This window comes from Rhincodon typus, chromosome 7 (genome assembly GCF_021869965.1).
Source record: "Rhincodon typus isolate 14 chromosome 7, sRhiTyp1.1, whole genome shotgun sequence".
NCBI classification, from domain to species: domain Eukaryota; kingdom Metazoa; phylum Chordata; class Chondrichthyes; order Orectolobiformes; family Rhincodontidae; genus Rhincodon; species Rhincodon typus.
This window is the reverse complement of record NC_063338.1, coordinates 67242373-67267394: the sequence shown is the minus strand read 5'-3', so window position 1 is coordinate 67267394 and position 25022 is coordinate 67242373. Positions and strand designations below refer to the sequence as shown.

The 25022-nt window shown below is 39.9% G+C and overlaps 1 protein-coding gene across 4 annotated transcripts in view; it reads right to left on the bottom strand.

Annotated features, from left to right (window-relative positions):
- rab3gap1 (RAB3 GTPase activating protein subunit 1) overlaps window positions 1-25022 on the bottom strand; it is an 80807-nt gene that overhangs the window by 37780 nt on the left and 18005 nt on the right. For all 4 annotated transcript variants that reach the window (XM_048598936.1, XM_048598937.1, XM_020530350.2 and 1 more), the window contains 3 exons: window positions 20088-20253; window positions 14561-14660; window positions 6938-7019 (listed from right to left, as the gene is read on the bottom strand). In XM_048598936.1, the coding sequence (XP_048454893.1) occupies window positions 6938-7019; window positions 14561-14660; window positions 20088-20253 (348 nt within the window). The remainder of the gene's footprint in view (window positions 1-6937; window positions 7020-14560; window positions 14661-20087; window positions 20254-25022) is intronic.

Genomic DNA, 25022 nt, shown 5'->3' with positions numbered 1-25022 from the left:
GAGAGCAGGGTCTGCTTGGTGGATAGCGCTTGAATTGGACAGCTATGTTGCCTGCCCAGTGTAAGGGTTCAAGACACTTACTTAAGGCTAGAGAGTAACTTGTACAGGAAGGGGGAAGCTATAGTAGTGGTGCTTAATGGAGGTACCAATGACATAGGTACAACTAGGAACAGGTTCTGTACAGGGATTATGAGCAGCTTGAAAGATAATTATTTTTGCAGCAACATCAGAGCAATGAGCAAATTGGCATAGGATAAATAAAATTAGAGACAAATTTGTGACAAAGATTGTGGGAGAAATAAGTTTTGATCATTAGGCACTGTCACCAACACTGTGAAAAGTGGAAACAGTAGCTTTGACCTTCACAGACTTCAACTGGACCATGCTGCAAACAGTAGTCTGCTGTCATAATTAAGGTGGTACAGAGAGCTCTAAACTAAGTAACAGGTGTGAGGATCAAGTTTTGGAAGATTCTGTGAATCAGATAGAGAAGACAAAAATAAGGGAAATAGGGATCAGAGCCATAAAGAAAGGGACAGAGTGTACAAGCCTAGGGATTTCAGCAATAGTAAAAAGACATATTTGACTGTGCACAGGATCTGTAATAAAACAGATGAACTGACTGCATAGAAATAAATATGTATAATCGGATAGCAACTACAAAGGCATGGTCATATGATGGCAAAGAATAGAAACTGTTTGGAATAAATCAGTTGAGATACAGTGGCAGATATTTAAAGAGCTATTTCAGTATATTCAGAATAGACAAAGTATAATTCTTGCAGGTTTCGTGAGTAAGGGAGTTTTTAAACTTTTAAATATTTTTTAAACTGTTTACTACTTTGACAGTTTTAATTTTTAAGGGATAAACTTTTTTTTAAAAAAAGTCTCATTATGCTTGCTTGCAATTTGTCATAGAGTCAGTGTCATACAGCACAGAAACAGACCTTTGGTCCAAGTCATCCATGCTGATCAGACATCCCAATCTGACCTAGTTCCATTTGCCAGCATTTGGCCCATAATCCCTCTAAAATCTTCATTTTACTTAAATTTACTCCTTGCACATTTTATATTTCTTCCAGGTTTGGATGAGTCTAATCAAGCTGCCTGCTGGAATGAAGGTGAGTTTAGCTCATTATTTAGTTGGCCTAAAAGAGCTTTGCCATTGCCAGACACTAATAATCCGAATCTCGGTAGTACAAATAAGAAGGGTTAAGTGCAGTGGAATAGAGTGGAATTACAGAGTTTGTTAAGTATGGGGATTTGGCAAGGAGAGGAGGAAGATCTTTCTTTTTTCTTTCTATCTTTGTTAGCTGCCATGAGACAAAGCTGCAATAGAGAATAGAGTTTGAAAATAAAAATCAAAGAACTACATCACAGCAGAACTGTTCAATTCATTAATCTCTAATCTTTTGCTTACAGTAAATAGGTCAAAAGTAATCTTAAATTGTAGCAAGGCACCTTAACCATAAGAAATGCCCATTCTTTGGCAAGTGGCAAAATGTAGGTATACCATATGACATGTACAAACTCATGCAGGAGGTGTCATCAGCTGCAGAAACTTGGTCTCCATGTATCGGAACTTGAACAGCAACTGGAGTGGTGCAACTACACCAAAGTTCAGAAAGGTAGTTACATCGCAGATTCAGAGCATGCAGGCAGGCAGGCAGGAAATAGGTGACCACCAGACAGCACAAGAGAATCAGACAGGTAATGCAAGAGTCCAATGAGGTCCTACTTGAGAATCAGTTTTCCAGTCTGGATACCTGGTGAAGGCAATATTCCTCAAAAGAGCTCAGCAAATGTCAAGCCCGTTGCACCACATGAAGGCCAGCTGTAAAGGGGGCAAGACACCAAGGCTCCTTCAACAACACATTCTAAACCTGCAATGTCTCCTACCTTGAGGAATAAAGGCAGCAGATGCGTGGGAACACCACCACCTGCAAGTTCCTGATAGATCAGAATTCATGTCTATTAACAATTTTTAATATAACTCCATAAATCACGTCTATTAATCTATTAACCCATTAATTCGTGGTTATAATACTAACTGCAGATTTCCATGTACCAACCACCCCCCATTCAAACTAATTTAGGGGCTCGCTACAGTATCAGGTTACAACCACTTCAATTTGCGGTTACACCCCACTTGAAAGTGCAGTCATCCATAACACGTTATGTAAACTACTCCATTTAACAAGACCAACATTCCATTCAAACCCTAACCCTAACCCTATCGCAGTCAGGTGTGGCAGCTAACAAAACTGCACAGACACTACAGGATGAAACCTTTCTGCACCCCCACATTAAAAAAAGTGTTATGTGATATTAAAATCTAACTGTGAATAGGTGCTATTACCAAGCCTTTTATCTATATCCCTCTCCAGCTAGAGTAGCTCCAAGTATCATTCAAAGGTGATAATTGGACTAGCCCTCTTACTTTAAAGTAAAATGTTACTTCTCTGCAGACTTTTCCAGTATATTATGTAACCAGGTACTTGTCCCAAGTTTTTATTCAACATGTGTATAAAACTTTACCCCACTAATAAAACTTAAATGCTATGCAGTGTATGTAAGCAACCTTTAACCCACTAATAAAACTAACAGCACTAAGTCCAGACCCGCGCGACTTTAAATGAATGAATGAAACTGACAACACTACTACACAGGTGTGACCACGAAACCGAATGAATGATAGTAAATAGAACCCACAGATGGATGCAACCATGAAACTAATTAAACACGCGATTGTAAATAAAAACCACAGACAATCAAAACTGATGGGAACTCAGACTTTTATTTAAAAAAAAGACACAGGATGTCTTTTTCTAACTTTAAAATTCTAACCTTGAAAATAACAAGACTAACACCTTTTGAATTATACAAGGACAAACCAGAAAGACACTCTAATCTCATTAAAATAACCGCTGACATTTAGCACATGTTTAAACCATCTCCGATTTCCTGCGAAACGGTTTTTGTACAATATCTACTGCTTAACACTCAAGTGTTAGAACGTTAATGTATGCTTGAATTCTGTATAAAAATGGCTGCTTTTGAGCTATGATTTTGGGATTCTCTTTCGTCTTACATCATGCTGCTGTAAATGTACAATAAAGAGGCTATTTTCGCCACTCTCTGATCCTGGTCATCTGGTTCTTTGAACACAATCTCACATTCCCTTCCAAATCTCTCTCAATCCTAATTTGATGCTATATCAATGCTCATTCACTGTCACTAGGTCAAATAACACTGTGGGTACTCATACACTCAGAGGACTCCAACAATTCAAGATAACAGCTCACTGCTTCTTCTGCAAGGCACTTCAGCACAGGCCTTAAATTCTGGCCCAAGTCCCATGAAAGACTTGAAAAAAACAGGAAGAGAAAAGAGCAGTGGATTAATTTCTGGGGGAGCAGACAGGCATTTTAGCAGCCATACATGTGACTCCAGGATGGCACCCCAACTTCCTGGTGACAGGGTCAAGAATGTTACAGATTGGCTAGAAGACATTCTTCCAGAGCAGGGTGATCAGCCAGAGATCGTAGTCCATGTTGACAACAATAATCTAAGTTGGAAGAGGGATGTAGTCCTGCAGTCAGAAATTTTGGGAGCCAGGTAGAAACCTAGCAAGCAAGGCCTCAAAAGTAGTAATGTCCAGATTACTCCATTATTATCGGGTAAAAGTGAGTACAGAAACAGGAGGGCAAGACAGATGAATTCATGACTTGAAACATAGCTCAGGAGAGAGGCAAAAAAAAAATCCACAATTACAACTATTAAACTCCGGGACAGGTGGCTTTGAACAAACTCTCCAGGGACATGGGAAACAAGGAAGCATGTTGAGACAGTAACATCAGAGTCCATAAATTGCTGCAAGAAACAGAGAGCACAATAATACAGAATCATATTTTAATAGGTTGTTCAGAGCCAAGGAGAAATTCAAACATTCAAAAACAGGTGTGCATATTTTTTATATGCATTTATGACATGACGGCATCACTAGCTAGGCCAGCATTTACTGCTCATCCCTAGTTGCCTTTAACAAGGTGCTAGTGAGCTGCTATTTATATGGTGTAGGTAGACCCACAATGCCTTTAGGGAGTAAGTTCCAGGATTTTGAACCAGCGACACTGAAGGAAAAGTATTATATTTCCAAATGAAGATGGTGAGCAGCTTGGAGGTAGTGACTGTTTGTGGATGTGGTGCAGTCAAGTGGGCTGCTTTGTCCTGGATGATGTCAGGCTGCTTTAGTGTTGTTTGAGCTGCACTGATCCAGGCAAAAGTGGAGCATTCCATGATCCTCCTGTCTTGTGCCCTGTAGGTGGTGGACAGGCTCTGGGGAGTCAAGAGGTGCACTTGTTGCATTATTCCTAGCATCTGGCACTCCCTTATTATCACAGTATTTATATCAGAGATAGCAAGAACTACAGTGTCAGAGATAACACAGTGTGGAGCTGGAGGAACACAGCAGGCCAGGCAGCATCACAGGAGCAGGCAAGTTGACGTTTTGGGTCAGGACCCTTCTTCAGAAATCGGGAAGGGGGAAGGGAGCTCAGAAATAAAAAGAGAGAGGGGAGGGGTTGGGCTGGGAAAGGTAGGTGGGATGGTGATGGGTGAGTGCAGGTAGGCAGTGGTGGGGATTGGTCAGTGAGGTGGGAGGGGCGGATAGATGAGAGAGAAGATGGACAGGTTGTGTCAGGTCAAGGGGGCAGGGATGAGAGAGAGGGTTGGACATGGGATGAGGCCGGGGTGGGAAGATGTTATTTATTTACATGACTTTATTTATTTGTTTTTATTATTTACTTACATTTATTATAATCATATGACTAGTTAAGTTTCTAGTCAACGGCAACCCCTAGGATGTTGGCAGCAGAGAATTCAGCAATGGTAATGCTGCAAATGTCATGGGGTGATGGTTAGATTCTCTTGCTGGAGATGTTCATTGCCTAGCATCTGTGTGGCGCAAATGTTATTTGTCACTTATTAGCCTAAACCTGGATATTATCTAAGTCTTGATGCATTTGGACATGGACTGATTCAGCATCTGATGAGTCATGAATGATATTGAACACTGTGCAATCAGACATGCAGAATGGAAACAGACCATTCAGTCCAATCAGTCCACATCAATCATGTTCCGAACCTAAACTAGTCTCACTTGCCTACATTTGGCCCATATCCCTCCAAATCTTTCCTATTCATGCATTTATTCAGATATCTTTTAAATATTATGAGCGTACCTGCATCCACCACTTTCTCAGGCAGTTCATTCCACACACAAACCACTGTCTGTTTTAAAAATTTCCCACTTATGACATTAGCTAACATCCTCACTTCTGCCCATATGATGGAAGGAAGGTCATTGATGAAGCAACTGAAGATGGTTGAGACAAATTATTCAGAACTATGAAAAGTTGCAGATGTTTTAGGTGTTGAGAAAGGGGGATGTGGAACAAGGACATAAAAATCTATAAAGGGTAGAAGACAAAAAATAGTAAGTCTTTTCAAGCCAAAGAAAATTGTAGCGGGACAAGTAAAGAAACAAAAGATATACTTAGAGCAGATGTCTGCTGTGTGAAAATGAAGACATCACAAAAAACAAACATGCAAAGAGAAGGAAACAAAATGAAAGGACAAAATTTACAGTTTGAAATAGTTGGGAATTCAACATTGCGTCCAGAAGGCTGTAAAGCGACCAGTCAGAACAAGAGGAACACAGCAGGCCAGGCAGTATCAGAGGAGCAGGAAAGTTGACAACTTTCCTCCTCCTCTGATGCTGCCTGGCCTGCTGTGTTCCTCCAACTTCACACTGTGCTATCTCTGACTCCAGCATCTGCAGTTCTTGCTATCTCCCAATCAAAACAGGAGGTACTGTTCATCAAGCTTAGCTTGAGATTCACTGAAACTATTCAGAAGGCCAAGGACAGAAATGATAGCATGAGGACAATATAAAGAATTGAAGTGGCAGGCAAACTGAAGCTGTTGGAGCTACAGAGTTGATTGAGAAATGGACCAAGGTATCACAGAAGGAATTGTCCATTAGGAATGCTGAAACAGTAGGGCAGAGTAAGACTTGTTTGATGGTGGCATCATGATGGAGTTGGTGAAAAGTTATCCATTGAATACTGAGGTCAGTGCAGTGCAAAGTGAGGACAAGGACAACTTTGTGGCTTTGGGACAGGAAAAAGGGGTGAAAACAGACGTGTGGAATATGTGGTGCGTGTGGCATGAGCCTTGTCACCTACGGCGGAAGAGAATGAAAGCGATATCCTCAGTTAAAGAAAATAGAATGATATTTCAGTATCATGGAACATTGCATCATTGAAACAGTTGCAACAGAGATTCAAGATTCAGGAGAACAGAATGGAGTCCTTATAGGGTCTAAGCTGTAAGGACGTATAATCAAGGTCGCTGTGACAGTCAACAGGCTTACATATTTGTTACAGTTTACCACCAGAAATTGAGACAGCAAAAAGTCAAGAAAGGGAAGAGTACTGAAGTTGAATGCATGGAATAGTTGTGCAAGACCTACAGAAAAATTCAATATAAGGACAGGCAAGCAGCCTTTTAAGCAAAGCTCTCTAGAAGATTTGTGGCACCAGAGCCATTGGTTGTAGCAAGATTGATCATCTTTGCATGCTGAGCACAGATAGTGAAGCTGTATTTATGTAGAGCAGTTATGTTTTTGCTTCAGTTTATTGTTTGTAATTGGTAGCAATAAGCATATTTAAATAGGTTATATTGTCTCTATCCAGTCCAGTGGTAGAACTCCTTATTTAACTGATAACAGGTAGGCAAATAACATTAATTACCCAAACTTCACTTTTTAAACTGAAAAACATTTCTTCTACTACAATATACTGCAGGATCAGAGAAAAAAAAAAATAACCTCATTTACTATTACAGTTTGCATCAAGAAATTGCACAGCCTTACCTTATCGGGTCTTCACATGCTCCAAATGGTAATTTTCCAAATTCTAGACCACCCACTTCTCCTCCAACCAATGCATCAAAATCTACACATGAAGGAAAATTGTGTACAAGGCACTTTGCTCACATAAAATGTCAGAAACTTTCAAAGTCTTATGTAGCTGATAAACATCTACCATACATGAATTAACTATAAATTCCTGAATTATCCAGGCCATAAGGTAAAATACAGCAAATAGAACTTCTGTGAAAAGCCTGAATGTAATTTTTTTCTCAAGTCCAAGATTAACGCTTGGTAAGCCAAGATTTATCCCACACATAGAGATAGCAGGAACTGCAGATGCTTTAGTCAGAGTTGATACAGTGTACCGTCGATACAGGACTCCTGCTGAAGGGTCTAGGCCCAAAATGTCAACTCTCCTGCTCCTGTGATGATGCCTGACCTGTTGTGTTTCTCCAGTTTCACACTGTATCGACTTATCCATACGCATTAGTTTTTTGACTATTCATAACTTTTATAGCATTTAGGCTTGTGACAATCATCATTTTGCTCCCCTTAGTTCGGATTTCTGCAGCTCTACCTCTAACCGGTACACAAAAACATCACAAAACATATATGATCTACTAATTGGTGAAACGGAAAGATTTGTACTTGCACCCAGTTTTCCCCAAAGTTTAAAATGTTTTTTCAACACAATTGCTGTTGCAATATCAGAAACACATCAGTCGATTTATGCACATCAATTTGCCACAAATAGTAATGTAATAATGACCAGATAATCTGCTCTTGCAATGCTGTTTGAGGGATTCCATAATAATCCAAGGTCTCCAGTGAAACAACCACTGCTTTGCCAACTTCCAATTGGGGACCTCACAAGGAATCAAAAGGGGCTCCCCATCAGTTCTTTAACTGATGGGTGAGATCTCTGTTGACCCAACTTAGAGTGGACTTGAACCCATAACTTTCTGACTCCATGGAAAGCCTGCTACCAACTGAGCCATGGCTGAAACTTCAAAATTGTCATAAAACTTGCCAATAATTAGACTGCCTTTAGTTTAAGGTCAGAGCTACGAAATTTAAGCATATTCTTTTAAAATGCAATTAAGCTTTACCATGGAGAATGGTTCTGCTGGACAAGACCAGCCAACTCTGCCCAAAAGTCACTTTAATAATTCATCCATCAGCAACCGGTCTAATGTTTTCTAACATTACTTTACTTTACTTTCCCTTTACTGTTCCTCTTTTTCCAGATAATTAAATCCCTTGTAAAATAGTACATACATGGGAATGCCACCACCTGCAAGATTCTCTCCAAGCAACTCATCGTCCTGACTTCTGATATATGATCGCTGTTCCTTCACTGTCACAGGGTCAAAATCATGGAATTCTCTCCTTAAGGGCATTCTGGGTCTTCAGCATATGTCTGCGGTGGTTTCAAGAAGGCAGCTTGCCACCACATTCAAGGAAAATTAGGGACAGGCAGTAAATGCTAGCCAGACAGCAGCGCCCAGGTCCCACTACAGCATGACACATGTACAGATTTTCTTTTACCAGCCTGTGGCAGAAAATTTCAAGTCTTACCAACTTCTTTATAAAGAAAGCTACATACCAAAATAAAGGCCTTTAAAACATAAGAAAAACAGCCAAGTCTAAACATAATGTTTGCCTTAAGATCAGAGTAGCCAACATCTGTCCATTACCATAAAGGCATTTAGAAAAAGAAATAAAATATAGCTAGACTTATTTAAAAAGGGTCCATTGTTACTGATACAATATATTTGAACACTCAGCAGGTAATTTAACAACATATTTCTAATTCACTATCTTTAAAACCATTAAGAGTTCAAGAGGGATCATAGCCGTTCGTATTGCAGCTATTATTGACGCAATTAAATTACAACATTATGTTTAACTGTGAAAAGGACCAGGAGTTACTAAAGCTACAAATTCAAAATACACGTTAGGAATGCATGAAAGAGAAGGACACAATGTGCTGCAAACTGCACAAATTCAGAACTATTATTTATTTCCATAACCTATCACGACCTATTTCATACAACCAAATTTGAATAAGAAGCCTGATGTATTATGCTTACATATGGATTGAATATAGTACTGGGATAAGCATTACTGTAATATACAGTTACACTGGGCTCAAACCATTAACCCTGTTTTTCTGTTCCCTTGCACTCAGAGTCAGAGTCATACAGCACGGAAACAGACCCTTCGGTCCAACCAGTCCATTCCAAACATCCCACCTGCCTGCTCTTGGCTTATTTCCCTCCAAACCTTTCCTATTCATGTACTTATCTAAGTATCTTTTAAACACTAACTGTGCCGGCTTCCACCACTTCCTCCGGAAGCTCAATCCACACGTGAACCATCCTCTAAAAAATTTGCCCCTCACGTCCTTTTTAAATCTCTTCCTCTCACTTTAAAAGCATGACCCCAGTTTTAAAATTCCCCACCTTAGAGAAAAGACATTTATCATTTACCCTATCCACACTCCATGATTTTATAAACGTCTATAAATTCACCTCTCAACCTCCTATGGTCCAGTGAAAACAGCCCCAGCCGATCCAGCCTTTCTTTACAACTCAAACCTTCCATACCCAGCAACATCCCTGTAGATTTCTTCTGAACCCTGCCTAGCTTAATATCCTTCCAATAACAGGGCGACCAGGACATTTGCAAGAATACAATTTAAATGCAGGATGGTGTCTATTAAAACATTCATGAAAGGATACAAATTAGTGTATGTATCATCTACAAATCAGAAACATTACAAGGGTAGGAGGTTAGGTATCACTGAATCAGAGACAAGTTCGTGGAATCTCAGAGATGTTTGCAACAACTGAGCATAGTTAGGTCTCATGCAAAAGCATCTATTTCAGAATAAATAGTGTTGCTAAACCTGAATTGGGCTGCTCGAGTTGCTGAATTTGGGATCTAGTTTGCCACAAAGTAGCCTACTGTGCAAATGTCAATGGGTGCCTTGAATTGAACATTGTGGTGAATAAGCTAGCAATGTCAAATGAACTCAAACACTCCTTAACATTTGAAAGAAACCTTGCTCAAAATTGTCTGTACCAAATCACCCAACTCTATGGCCAATTAATGCTGCACAGAGCCATAGGCACGATAGGGAGTATAGGGACATTACTTTTGTGCATATTGGGCCACCCATACATTCTAATGTGTTCTCTTATTCGTTGAGAAATTAGCACCAAGGTTGGGTTGTTACTACTGGCTGCTAACGTTCTAAGTTACGCAGCCACAAAAGATGGTCCATGGATCGGCAAGCCAACATATTCACTTCTGACTTCTCCAGCCGCTGCCACACACAGACCCGAGGTCTGCAATGCAGCTGAAAAAATTAGAGGGGTGAATGTAGCTGGCTGCTTGCTGCAGGTCTACCTTTATTGCTCAATATATACTTGAGGGCTCCTCAGTTCCATATGCTAAAGGAACGACCTTATTGACAGCCTCATAAATAAGGTCCCCAATCATTTGCTCACCATCCATGCTTCCTCCTGAAATAAGGTGCAAAGACAATCTGCAATACAATGGCTACCCTGATCTCTCACTGTATATTATGCAAACTCATGACCTCCAATATTAACTCAGTTTCTCTGTTCATTGCTGCCAGATCTGCTATGTCCAGCATTTTCTATTGTTACTGGTATTAATAAATGTTACTTCATGTCAAAAATTTGAGCAAGAGGTGAAGCTAGCTGTTTCAAACTGCTACTATGAGTAGCAACATTTGTGGTGTTCACTACTGCCAACAATCCAAAAAGATGATCTGCCTATCACACAAATGAATAATGTGGTAAATGAATTTCCGAGGCTGAGATATGCTTGGTATATGAGTCACACATCCTAAAGTCTGGCAGATTATATCAAACAGCATGTCTGAACTGAAAGTTCTAAACAAGAGACACACTGGACTCAAATGTTCATTCTTCTCTCTCCACACTTGCAGCCCGACCTGCTGAGTTCCTCCAGTGTTCTCTGTGCTTGTTTCATATTTTAAGCATCAATAATATTTTGATTTTAATGCTCTGGGTACAGGTACAAGAACAAGAACAAATCCTCTCATCAGCTGGGCAAATTTATATTCAATTATTGAATCTGGATCTGAAAGATGGATTGGGGCTGCAGCAGGTGATGAAGGAACCAAGAGGAGAAACCTACTGAATCTTACCTTCACCAATCTACCTGTCACAGATTCATCTGTCCATGACAGGATATGCAAAAATGATCAGTACATAGAAAGGGTACACAGGGAGAAACCTTTTCCCTTGATGGAGGAATCAATGACCAGTTGGTTTAGATTTAAGGTAAAGAATAGAAGGTTTAGAGGTGATGTGACAAAAAAAAAATTTCACTCAGAGGGTGGTGGAATCTAGAACTCACTGTGTATGAGGGTGGCAGTGGCAGAGGCAAAAGCCCTCAAAACATTTAAGAAACATTTAAGACCATAAAATGTAGGAGCAGAATTAGGCCATTCAGCCCACTGAATGTGCTCCGCCATTTGATCTTGGTTGATAATGATTCTCAACCCAATGCTCCTGCTTTTTGCCTGTGACTCTTGATCCCCTGAGTTATCAAGAACCTATTTATCTCTGTCTTAAATACACTCAATGACTTGGCCTCCGCAGCCTTCTGCAGATTCACAATCCTCTGGCTGAAGAAATTCCTCCTCATCTCAGTAGTAAAGTGTCGTCACTTCATTCTGAGACAGTGCCTTCGGATCCTCATCTCTCCTTCTAATGGATATCTCCATTAGAATATCTCCATTCTAATATCTCTTTTCCACGCCCACTCTTTCCAGGACCCTCAGTATTCTATATGTTTCAATGAGATTCCCCCTCATCCTCCTAAACTCCAGAGTACAAACCCAGCGTCCTCAACTGCTCCTCATATAACAAGACTTTCATTTAGATGTGCACTTGCGATGCCTAGGCATTCAAAGCTATGGACCAATTGCTCAAAGACGTTATCAGAGTAGTTAGATTTGACCAGCATAGACACAATGGGCCAAAGGCGCTATTACGATGTTGTAGATCTCCATGACTCCACATAGTCCTTGGAAAGACAAAGGCCCAAATTCACATTGAGGATACCACGCACAGCATTGCATGGCAATACCACCATAATGTTAACAGGATAAATTCAAAATAGATTCAGCATTTCAAAACTGGACATCCATGATCTGCTGTCATCAGCAGAATGTTATTCTGTAAATGTAACCTCATAGCATATCCCTCATTCTACCATTACCATCAAGCTAACGCCGCATTCCCTCACTCTGCCATCAACATCAAGTTTACCTGGTATATCCCTCTGTCTACCATTACCATCAAGCTAAGGTACGGTGCAATGAAGAATGCAGGATACCATTCTAGGAGTAGCACCGAGCTTACAAAACAAAAAGGTATTAAGCTGGTGAAGCTACAACACAGAAACTATTTGCTTGCCAAACAACAGAATCATACAACAACCATCGATTATATTAAATCTCTGTACTCCTCTTACAACCAATTGTGGGCAAATCAACAACTAACCAGAGGATACTGAACGTAACAAAAAATACAGTCACCAATGACACCACAGCAGCAGCATTGAAGGCTTGTGCTCCAGACCTAGCCAGGCCTGTAGCCAAGCTGTTTCATTCATGGTAGCTGTTAACACTGGCACTAACCAGCAATGTGGAAAGTTACTCAGGCACGTTATACTTAAAGACGAGAGCAAATCTAAATCGGGCAAATTACTACCCATCAGACTACTCGATCATCAGAAAAGTGATGGAAGGGGACTTTGACAGTGCTAATGGTATTTACATAGCAATAACCTGCTCACTAATGGTCAGTTTGGGTTCTGCCAAGGCAACTCTTCTCCTGCAGCTCCAGTAAAATTGAATACAATGAGAATCGGGTGATAACATTCCATTGCTTGGGGTCATAGGATAATGATTGTGGTTGTGGAAGATCTATCATCCCAGCCCCAGGATATCACTGCAAGTGTTCCTCAGGCTAATATCCTAGTCCCGATTACGGCTGTCCATGTATGACCACCTTTTCATCAAGTCAGAAGTCGAGATGTTCACATAATGCTCAGTGGACTGCACAGTTTCAAGAAGGCAACTCACCACCACCACGTCAAGGACAGACAGGGTTGGGCAATAAATGTTGACTGGCCAGCCAGCTACACCCATGTCTCACAAGCGAATAAATAAATTAGCATTCCCAACTCCTTTAAACAGCAAGGCGAGGAAAACACTCAGGCTTGGGCAAGTAACAGTCCTGCCACACGAACTAAATTTTGACTATCTCCAACCAATGAGAATCTAACCACTTCTCACTGACATTCAATGGAATGGCTACCATTGAACTGCCCACCATCAACATCCCAAGCATTACTATTGACAATAAACTGAACTGGACCAGCCATTTAATTACCATAGCTACAAGAGCCAATCGGAGACTGGAAATTCTGCAGCAAGTCATTCAGCCCCTGATTCCCCATAGCTTGCCCACTATCTGCAAAGCCAGGAGTGTGATGGAATACTCACCATTTATAAAGTCATAGAGGTCCACAGCATGGAAACAGGCCCTTTGGCCCATCTTGCCTAAATGAATGGAGTTTACTCAGACTGAAAAAGCTCAACAGCATCCAAGACAAAGCAGCTTGCTTGACTGGCACCCCATCCGCAACATTAAAAATTCAGACCCTCCACCACCGATACACAGTTGGAGTAGCTTGTGCCATGTACCAGATGGACTACAACAACACATCAAGCCTCAGTAGGTACCACTATCCAAACCTGGGACTTCTAAATAACGATAAAGACAGCAGACAAATGGGAATATCACCTTTCAAGTTTCACTTCAAGCCACACACCATCCTGACACAGAACTAAATCGCCATTCTTTTAATGTTGCTGGATCAAAATCCTGAAACTCCACCCCTAATAACATTATGTGTATATTTGATATAGATCTCCTGTAGCAGGTTTTCCACCACGTTCTGAAGGACAATTCAGGCAGCAAATGCTGGCTTTGCCAGAAACATCACCATCCCACTAAAGCATGAAAGAAGTTTGTGTAAGGGTAATTTTATTTTAACTAATGGGATGTCAGCATCGCTGGTTTGGCTAGCATTTATTACCCAGCCCTAATTGCCCAAAAGACAGTGTAAGAATCAACCACATTACCGTGGATCTGCAGGTAAAAGGTAGGCCAAACCAGTAAGGATGGCAGATTTCCTTTCCTAAAAGGCATTAGTGTACCAGATGGGCTTTTACAACAATTGACAGTAGTAACGCAGTTGCCATCAGGCTGGCTTTTTATTCCAGGTTTTTAATGAATTCAAATTTCACTGTTTGCCATGGTGGGATTTGAACTTATGTCCCAGAACATTAGCCTAAGGTTTGGATTATTTCACTAGTGACGTTACCACTCTGCCACCATCTTTCCATAAATATATACATGAAAGGAATTAGGACCTGCTGTTTGAATTTTTATTCAACGTCAACCAACCCAATGGCAGCCTTTAAACTGAACAATTAGATACACATTTACAGATTATAACAACATTAAATATGACCTGCCGTGTTCCTACCTGGGGGTTGCTGGGGCCAGGAGTATTGTTGCCAGTCTTGAAGGACATATGTAAACCGAATAGCTACACTTATTGGGGGCAAAGGTGTCAAGGGGCATCCCTAGAAGAGACAAAACACATAGGTAGCTATATCTCCAAAAGAGTACACCAGTAAACAGAAAAGGTAAGGTTTAAATTTCTCATAATATAGAAAACACTTCATCCTTTGAGCTGAAAACATCAGCAATTTTATCTCACAAAACGTTGCAGGTTTAAAAAAATTAAAGGGATCTAAAAATAATAAAAGTTTGAATAATATACTTATATCAGATAGCCGTTTTCAACCTTTTTGCTTAGGAGATCTCTTCCCACTTCATAAAAAGTTTTACACATCCCTTTTAAGAGAAGAATGTTTTTGTATAAATGAACTTTAATCAACATACATTTATTACTTAACGTGAAATTTTCGTAGTGCCACGCAGAGAGGGGTTTGAGAGAGGGGTAAGGACACCAGATCAAGACTTAGTTTAAAGTGTAGCATTGTGTTGCTGATGTAAATTTTGCTGCACTTGTCTAAGTGACAAAGTTCAGTTACTGGCTGTTGAATTGAATGGTCCTGGTGTTCAAGTGCAGGAACAAAAGGTCATGAGAGTGAAGCATAGGCAGTTTCAGCAAGTCTGGCAATCTACTCATTCTCAACACAGTTTCTACCTGAACTGCTGAGCTTTTCTAGTTTTATTGTTCTTATTTCAGATTTCCAGTATGTACAGTATTTTGCTTTTGTCATTTTAAAGAAAGTATTAAGGATCAGATGGCAGTATGTGAAGACAAATATGATAAGTGCATGGACTTGGTATGGGCTAAGACACAAGCAACAGCATTTGGATGAGCAGAAGTACATTCTGTAGAGGAATAAATGCTCTGGTTTCTCAATAGTGTGTTTTCCCGCTCTATGACATAATGTATCGTGAAGAAATTGAAAAGTTGACTGCAGGGCCCTGTACCAATTAAACAATAACACTGCATAACCACCTTTGACCATTATTTTGTTCCAGGCAAAACTAAAGGTTTTTTTTTAAACACAAGAACGTTAAAACCTGAGCAGGAGTAGGCAATTCAGTCCCTCAGGCCTGCTCTGCCATTTAATGCAATCATGGCTAATCTCATCTCAGCCTCAACTCCACTTTCCTGCCTGCTCTCCAAAACACTTCAAACCATTACTAATTTTTTTTTAAAAATCTATGTCCTCCTGCTCAATGTCCAGGCATTCACTGCAATCTGGGGTAATGAATGCCACAGATTTATGACCGCTTAAGATAAATAATTCTTCGTCATCTCTTTTTTAAGTCTGCCACCCCTTATCCTAAAATTATGACCTTTTATTCGAGACTGACCCACATGAAGAAACATCATCTTTATGTCTACTTTGTCAATCCCCCTTAACATCTACATCTCAAGTTAGTTACAGTAAAATGAATGAAGCAAGGAAAAAATCTGTATCTGAACAAAGGGCAAAAAAGAGACCTTCAGACACAAGGTCAAACAACCTGCATTAATAGGTTAGGAAAAAGAAAAGTAATACAGCAATAACAAAGGTAAGACAACCACTGGAGATCAGAGTTGTGCACCTGAGTTTGAGCTATAGAGAGAGGCTGAACAGGGTGGGATTATTATCTCTGGACTGTTGCAGGCTGAGGGGTGACTCCATAGAGGTTTATAAGATCATGAGGGGCATGGGTAGGGTGAATAGTCAAGGTCTTTTCCCCAGGGTAGGGAATCCAAAACTAGAGGGCATAGGTTTAAGGTGAAAAGGGAAAGATTTAAAAGGGACCTAAGAAGCAAATTTTTCACACAAAGGATGGTGCATGTATGGAATGAGCTGCCAGAGGAAGTGGTAGAGGCTGGCACAATTACAACATTTAAAAGGCATCTGGATGGGAAGGGTCAGTTTCCACACTGTACAGCTCTATAACTCTATGAAAACAATAGCAATGAGAAAGCAAGAGGACCCCAGCTTAGAACTCAAGATATAATATAGCTAGTTCTGCTATAATTCGTGTTTTGTTAACACGAATTGGCTGTAACGCAATTGATGAATAGTAGACGCTGCTTGGATAATGGAAACTTTCTGCTGGACAGGTATAGCAATTTTCTATAGTGCAAAGTCATGCAAGAACGCAACTACTGCATTATAGAACTACCTGTATTGAACTGGATGCAATTTCTGTCTTTTAAATCTCTTTCGCTACCACTTAATTTCAAGCAAAAGCATGTATAATAGTAAACCTCCAAGGTTTCAATGTCTCCCTGCTGACATGAAAGATTTTTGAAATGTAACACATCAACGGCTAATAATCTGTATCCTTTATGTATTTACAGATAAAAGCAGCCCACTGTGGAAATCACAGCTCAGCAATGTGAAGGGTCTAAACCTCAATAAAGGAAGTCCTGTCCTCCGAGGAGCAGGACATCTCAGTACAAGGAAATTTAATCTTAAAAGGCTATAGAAACTGGAAAAGATGTCAAGTATTAGATAGAAATTAGTATCCAATGATTCTTACAAATGCTGTAATGCAAAATTCTACCACAGGACTTATATAATCTTTCCAGAAGATATGCAGCCATGTGAAATACTTGCTTAAGTCATAATAATATTACAATACTAAGTTCTTGTGTCTTTGTTTCTAGAGCCAGCCCTTATGAAACTCATCTGAAAACAGCCTCTGTAGAGGTGACAACCCTTAAACACACCTATCCCACTGAATCATCAGCTGAAATAAATGCAGTCTTGAAGATTTCAAAACAGCAATAAGCATTTTGGCAGGTCACGAAAAAGAAAGCACAGGTGAAAGAAGTGGAAGTCCTCTTCTCTAGACCCTCCACAGCTATTTAGGTCAGGGAACTAGATCTTTGTAGTCAAAATTTTAAAAGTAGATGTTATTTAATCAAACCAGATTATTAGAATTACTGGAGGATCTGTCAAGGAACTACCAGCAAATGACAGCTAAGATAAAGAAGTCCGGCAATTAAATGGGATGCTGAGATCGGACAAAAGGTCATACGAAACAGCTCTTCCTGCACACAAAAATTACAGTTCAGCTGTCATCCAGGCTTTTAGTTGCATCACTGCCACAATGCCTACCTTGAATATATTATTTCGCTTCCTCAAATAATGTGCAAGCTGGGAACAGGTTTCCATGGTGCTACTGAAACTAATTTGTTTGTGCATCGACAAATCAGAAGGAGTACCAAAGAATCCAGAGATAGAAATAATGATAGAAGGTGCTGCTGTCAAACAAGAAGTCAGTACTTCCATATTACTTGCCCACCCTTTCCTCAGCACTTGCCAGAAGGCTGGCTGGGCCAAGCTGTCTCTACACCAGCAGATAGTTCATAGTCTATAGGATCACTCAAGAGCTGCAGCTTAAGAATTGAACAGTTGCCTCATTCGCAACACAATTAATGTTCATTCCTAAGACACAAGTAACAACTGTTACCCAGTCTCTGTGGTGGTTCACAAATATCACATTATAGCAAATCACTGCAGCAACTTAAATCACTTCTCTATTTAAAGTTTTGGGCTACAGATCAACAGATAAACGAAGAGTATGTCTGTTGATTAAAGATCTGGGAATTGAAAGCAAGTATAGAATGGATATAAAGGTTTTTCTTTGTATTTAGTGTCAGAGATGTACAAGATGGAAACAGATCCTTCGGTCCAACTTGTCCATGCCCAGTAGATATCCTAAATTAATCGAGTCCCACTTGCCAGCATTTGGCCCATAATCCCTCTAAACCCTTCACATTCATATATCCATCCAGATACCTTTTAAATGTTGTAACTGTAGCAGTCTCCACCATTTCCTCTGGCAGCTTAATCCACACATACACTACCCCCAGGGTGAAAACATTGCCTCTTAGGTCTCTTTTAAATTTTCCCCTCTCACCTTAAAACTATGCCCTCTAATTTTGGACTCCCCTACCCTGGGAAAGGGGCCTTGGCCATTCACCCTATCCATGGCCCTCATGATTTTATAAACCTCTATAAGGTCACCCCTCAGCCTCTGACGCTCCAGGAGAAATAGCCCCAGCCTTTTCAGCCTCTCCCTGTAGCTCAAACCCTCCAAACCTGGCAACATCCTTGAAGATTTCTCCGGAACCCTTTCAAGTTTGTAGTGGGATGAAATTATTATATCGACAAAATAAGAGGAATCCTTCTCTTTGTTAGTGAACCAGCTGGTTAAGTGACGTAGGGTCAGGGGTAGGGATGTGTGTGCCTTGTGCTTTCCTTCTGCAACTTGCTAACCAATCTTGCAAAATTAAAAGATGATTATTTACATCATATACCAAACACAGCATCCAGTGAATTAAGTTGCGTCATATTTTGCAATCATTTCAGAAGCCGACAAGAAGTTGGAATACACGACACACTCACTTAAATGCATTTTATATTACTTCATCCTCCACAGATAACTATATGTAACCAGCTGAACTATTATTTTAAGAATTCAGCTTTAGTACAGCCAGGTACAAATCAGGCCAAAGGATCAGTACTCATTCTTCCTGCAATCATACACATATTTTAGGCACTGAAACTAGGAATGTAACTTAGAGTCACTGAGTCATTGCAGCATGGAAAAAGGCCCTTCGGCCATCAAGTCTTCTATATTCAGTGTTAAATTAATTCCTTTGGGAAAGATCTCAAGGTCATGAAAGCACAGAAAAGATCTAGCAAGATAATACTAAGGATAAATCTTTATTTAAGAGAGAAGACTAGAGAAACTGGCTCTTGCTGGAACAGCCAGAGCTATTAGAGATTTTTAAAATTGATGAGTTTTCTTATTCTGATTTTTGCTTCTAAGTAACTCAATTATTAGCAAATTTCCAATCAAAAGACATATTTAAATTAGACAAAATGAAAAATGAAGCCGTTAACATCAGCAACATTCTAACAAGAATAGTAGAAACAGCATCCAAGGCTTTTAGAAAGGAAATAGTGAAAGTAAAAGAGAAAGGTGTAAAGCTTACAGCATGGAACTAAATGGTAGACTTTCTTTTTCAGGGAAACTGCACAAGCACAATGGCCCAAATAATCTATTTCTGCATTGCAAAATTCTATGATTCCAATCATTGTTCGATGTAAGTGTGCACAAGTGCAGTATCCTGGATCCCAAAGTGGGCTAGTGCCACAATGGAGAAAGTGTCCGACTGTGGATCAGAAGCTTGAATCCTGGCTATCATACATTTTTAGTCGGGGTCTTGTGATACAGTGGAAGTGTCACTAATTCTGGGTTTGAAGGTGTGGATTTAAGTCACATCTGCCTCAGAAGTGTACCGTAATGTCCGAACAGGTCGACTTTTAAAAAAAGTTTGTGCAGCAACCTGGAAGGTACCACCCACACTGCCCATAAGTTGCCCCATTTAAGATAATATACATAGAGATATGCAAGTCACACAAAACAAAAATTAGTTGGAGGGAACAATGATTTCAACAAAATCCAAAGTATATTTCAAGAAATCAATTAAGATACATTTCAAAAATACTTACAATCTTTGATTTAAAAATATCTAGTAAACCAGATAAATGATGATATTGGTTTGGCACTTTCCGAAGATGAACCATTTCAAAATCTGTCCGCACACCAGGACCTTCACACGCGCCCACGTACATTCTCCGAGACTTTTGCTGGATTTGCACAAATAGAGTCACCTGACTAATTTAAAATTCACAAATTAATGACACAAACCTCAAATTACATCACGCGCAAGTTACACGCAGTCACCACTTCTAAAGTAAATCAAATTTATGATGAAACATCTGCAAAATATGTTTCAATTTCTTCTTTTCAAGCTTAGTCATCCAAATTTGGTGGGGATTTTTTTATAGCAATCTGTCAACATTCACCATTAAACCTCTGAATTACCATAACTTCAGGATTTAGCACAAGTGCAGAGTGTAAATCCTGAAGTTGCAGTGTCACTCACTGCCCAACATAGATCAGACTCATTCTTTCCCAAGTCAGTCTTTGAAATCACCTCACGTAGCAAGACCTTTCCCTTCTCCTTTTTTTAAAAAATTCACATCACTGGTTAGGCTAGCATTCATTGCCTGTCCCTAATTGTCCTGAAGACAGTTAAAAGTCCACCATGTTGCTGTGGGTCTGGAGTCACAAGTCGGACAGATCTGGTAAAGATGGCAGTTACCTTCCCTAAAGGACATCAGCGAACCAAACAGGTTTTTCTGACAATGGACAATGGTGTCATCATCATCATTAGGCTCTTAATTCCAGTTTTATATTTAGTTCAAAGTTCACCATCTGCCATGGTGGGACGTGAACCTGGGTGCCCCAAACAATACCTGAGTCTTTATGTCCTAGTGACAATAACACAAGGCCATCATCTCTCCCATTGCTGTTAGAAAGCCCATACAATATTAGTTACAGTGCATCAATGAGGGCTTTTAGCGTCAATTTGATTAATAACTTAGGCTGAATAACAGATCCAGCCCTTGAAAATATATTTTTACATATGCAGAGTGCATTCTTATATGTCACTATTATGCTTGATGAACTCTTCAGGCTAACACTTTTTAAAGATTGTTCATGATATTTTGGCTTCTGCCTTCATCCGATGTGTATGCCCCTATCTTTTCTTCACTCTATGCAAAACGTTTTTCAAAGTGATCTGATTTTAGAGCCTTTCACTTCCTGTTTGACAGAATGAGAATTCTTGAATGGGATTTGCTGCTTGGCCAGCTGAATCTCTAAACATTACAATTTGGCACATACCGAAGGGTCTAGGCCCGAAACGTCAGCCTTCCTGCTCCTCTGATGCTGCTTGGCCTGCTGTGTTCATCCAGCTCTACACCTTGTTATCTCAGATTCTCCAGCATCTGCAGTTCCTACTATCTCTGTAACTAAACAATTCTGTTTCTTTTTAGTTTATAAAATCTAAGTAGTTTTAACAGCATGCTGTGATTAGAAAATTATTTTTTCAGAGCAGGTTCTGTTGCTCACTAAATGTTCTTAGACATAATGCTGTCAAAAAGCAAGAAAAAACTGGCTAAAAAAGATGGACCATTTTACAGTGTTTGAAACAAGATAGGGCAGGAAACTCGAGATTGATTGCCAGATCTAAAGGAGGCCACAATACACCCTGTAACTTCAAGATTTCCACTCTAATCCATGAATGCCGGATACCCTAAAGAGATATTTCATTTCACAGGTATGCCAATGAATGCTGGTTGTTCATAGTCAACCCCAACACCACCTCCCGCAAAATCTGGCCACCATTTCTCTAAATTGATCATTTACTCTCAATGCCATACGACATTATTGTAATACATTTGTTAATAAGAATGATGTCACAAACAAGATTTAGATTAGAGGAGACAGGAATAACAGACACAAAGCCCTCAACTAAGGTACTGACTAAGAAATGTCCAATTCTCAATTACTTTAAATTAGACGGGGCTTTAGACGCGAATAAATGACTGACTATGGGTATCACACTTTAACTGAATGGCAGGCCCTCAGATGAGAGAAAATTACCTTGCAAGATTAAACAAAACTGAAGTCTTGCTTTTCAGTTTCCTTCAACTGTTTTTTATCTTACTAGATAATCAGGGAAACAATTACAGACAGTCATAACTGGCACACAGCAGGTAGCTGTTCAGCACATTTGTTTATACCAGCTCTGTATAGTAACCCACTCATTTACTCTTATTACTGGAGCTCTGCAAATTAACTTACTTCAAGTATCCATCCATATGTCTTGGAGAGATTTAAAATGATTGAGAGGCAGCAGAAATTTCTGAATGGCATGACTTTTTTAACAAATCTAATTGATCTTCTTGACGGCATGCATTGGACACAACTAAATGGATTTTAAGAAAGCTTTCAACTAATTCAAGTTTGTGTGCAGAGAATGGCCATAAATGAAAAACTGATTTTGTTTTGGAGACAAGAAATCATGTAATTATAGCACTTCTAACGATTAAAATATGAAAACCAAAAGAACTGCAGATGTTGTAAATCAGGAACAAAAACAAAGTTGCTGGAAAAGCTCTGCAGGTCTGGCAGCATCTGTGGAGGAGAAAACAGAGTTAACGTTTCGGGTCCGGTGACCCTTCCAAGGTCTGTTTTCTTCTCCACAGATGCTGCCAGACCTGCTGAGCTTTTCTAGCAACTTTGTTTTTGTTCCTGATTAAAATATGAATGCTTTCAGCCATCTCAGATAACTGGAATTAATAGACTTCGAGGTACATTTTTTTCCTTTATCGCCAATTACAATAAAGTCACCTGGGCCATTACAGGTGCGTAAAATCAAAGTGGTCTTAGCATTTCAATATTCAAGCAATAAGGGATGAAGTCCACACTACTAACAGAACACAACCTTGATGAATTGTATACATGCAAAGGGAAGCAAAGGACAAAGTGCTTTACGAATTATTTTCCAGCACAATTAGGAACAGGAACAAAAACTGATCTTGCTCATAATAGTGCATCCCACTAATGACTAGTATATTAAAAATATCTTGAGAATTAACATGATCTCAAAGGCCAGTAAAAGCAAAACAGCACAGGTCTCCTTAACCAGCTCTCATTTATGACTTTGTAACAGTGACAAAGAACTCTTCATACTTAATACTGATGGTGACAGTGGGGGAAACAAGAACGGTTTAACAAAATAGACTGCAGCAGAGGAGTAATTTGATGCAGAGGTGGAGGGAGGAAAACAGTGAAATGTTCTTGGCACAAATTTTTTAATTTTACGTGGAAGGGTGATGGAGATAGAGTTAAGGAAAATGAATGAAATAAGACAAGATGTTCAAAGATGCAATAATGTCAGAGAGGTAGGTTGTCAGGCCAAGGTGATCTGGTAATAAGAGTCACACTGTCATCCTAAAATCTTGATTGGCAATTGGAGCAAGGTGTAAACAGACAGGGAGGCAACATTAAAGAAAATGGTGTCATTACCTGTCAGCTAGATTTCCATCAAGCTTTGTATGGTCCGGAAAGAGAGATCACATCCAGAGTGAGACACAACCTCAGTGAGTATATAGTTCAGGGAATTTGGAGGCTGCATAGGAATTTGGCAGAGAGGAAGAAGTGCTTTTTGCTTGCTTTGTTTTGCTCATAAGTGTTTTTTTTAAAAAATAGGATAAATTGAAGCCCCAGGATCAGGAGCCCAGCACAAAAGCGTGATATCACAGGTAAACTGTGTTGCATTTGAGTTTGATTTATTGTTGGCACTTGTGCCAAAACACAGCGAAGAGTGTTATTTTGCAGATTGTATCATACAAAGTGCATTATGGTAGCTTAACAGGGAGCGGCTGATTCAAACATCTATTATAAGTGACTTTCACACAGAAGATAAATTGGGAAAATGTTTACAAGTTACAAACTAAAAGACCAGCGTGAAATATTTAAAAATCAAATTAAGAACTAATTAAAATAGGAATGCAGGACCAGGTGATGTGTTGTACCTGCATGATAGTGCATGAGCTCATGATCCTATTGTGATTCATAGTGACCACATCTGTCGCAAGTGTTAGCTGCTTGAGGAACTCTGGCTCAGAGTCGACGAACACTGTGATACATCAGTGATTGGGAGAGTTACCTGGACACTGTTTTGGGAGGCAGTCATACCTCTTAGATTAACTATCTCAAATTTGATCAGTGGTTAGGGACAGGAGGGTATGACTACAAGCGAGGTAGGTAAAGTGATCCAGGAGATAGTGAAGGAGCCTCAGCCCTTGAACTCGTTTAATAGGTTTGATATTCTTGCTCCTGTATGGACGAGAGCAGGAGCTATAGGGAGGATGAGCAAACCGACTAGTGCAGGGAGTCATTCAAGAGCGGGGAGAAAAGATAAATGTAGCTGTAGTAGGGGATAGTATAGCCAAGGGAATAGAGTGTTCTCTGTAACCAGGATCGAGAGATCCGAAGGCTGTGTTGCCCAGATTCAGGACATCTCACCTTGGCCACAGAGGAACTTGGAATGGAAGGGGAATGATCTGGTTGCTCTGGCCCACACGGATACCACAATATAATAGAAAGATGATGATGTTCTGTTGAGGGAATATGGGCAGCTCGGGGCGAAGTTAAAAAGAAGAACCAAAAAAGGTAATAATCTCTGGATTACTCCCTGAGCCACGAGCAAACTGGCACAGGATCAACAAGATTAAAGAGATAAAAGCATGGCTCAGAAATTGGTGTCAGAGAAACAGGCTTGAATTCATGGGATATTGGCACCAGTACTTTGGAAGAAGGGAGCTGTAGAGGCTCCACCTGAATCATGCTGAGACCAGAGTCCTGGAAAATCACATAACTAGGGCTGTGAATAGGGCTTCAAACTAAATAGTTTTTTTTTGGGGGGGGGGGGGGGCAGTTACATGGAAATCAATGGAAAAAATTAAGTGGGGGAGAGGGCTCAGCAGAAATTAAAGTTTCCTAAACCAGTAATAAAACAGAGTATGGAA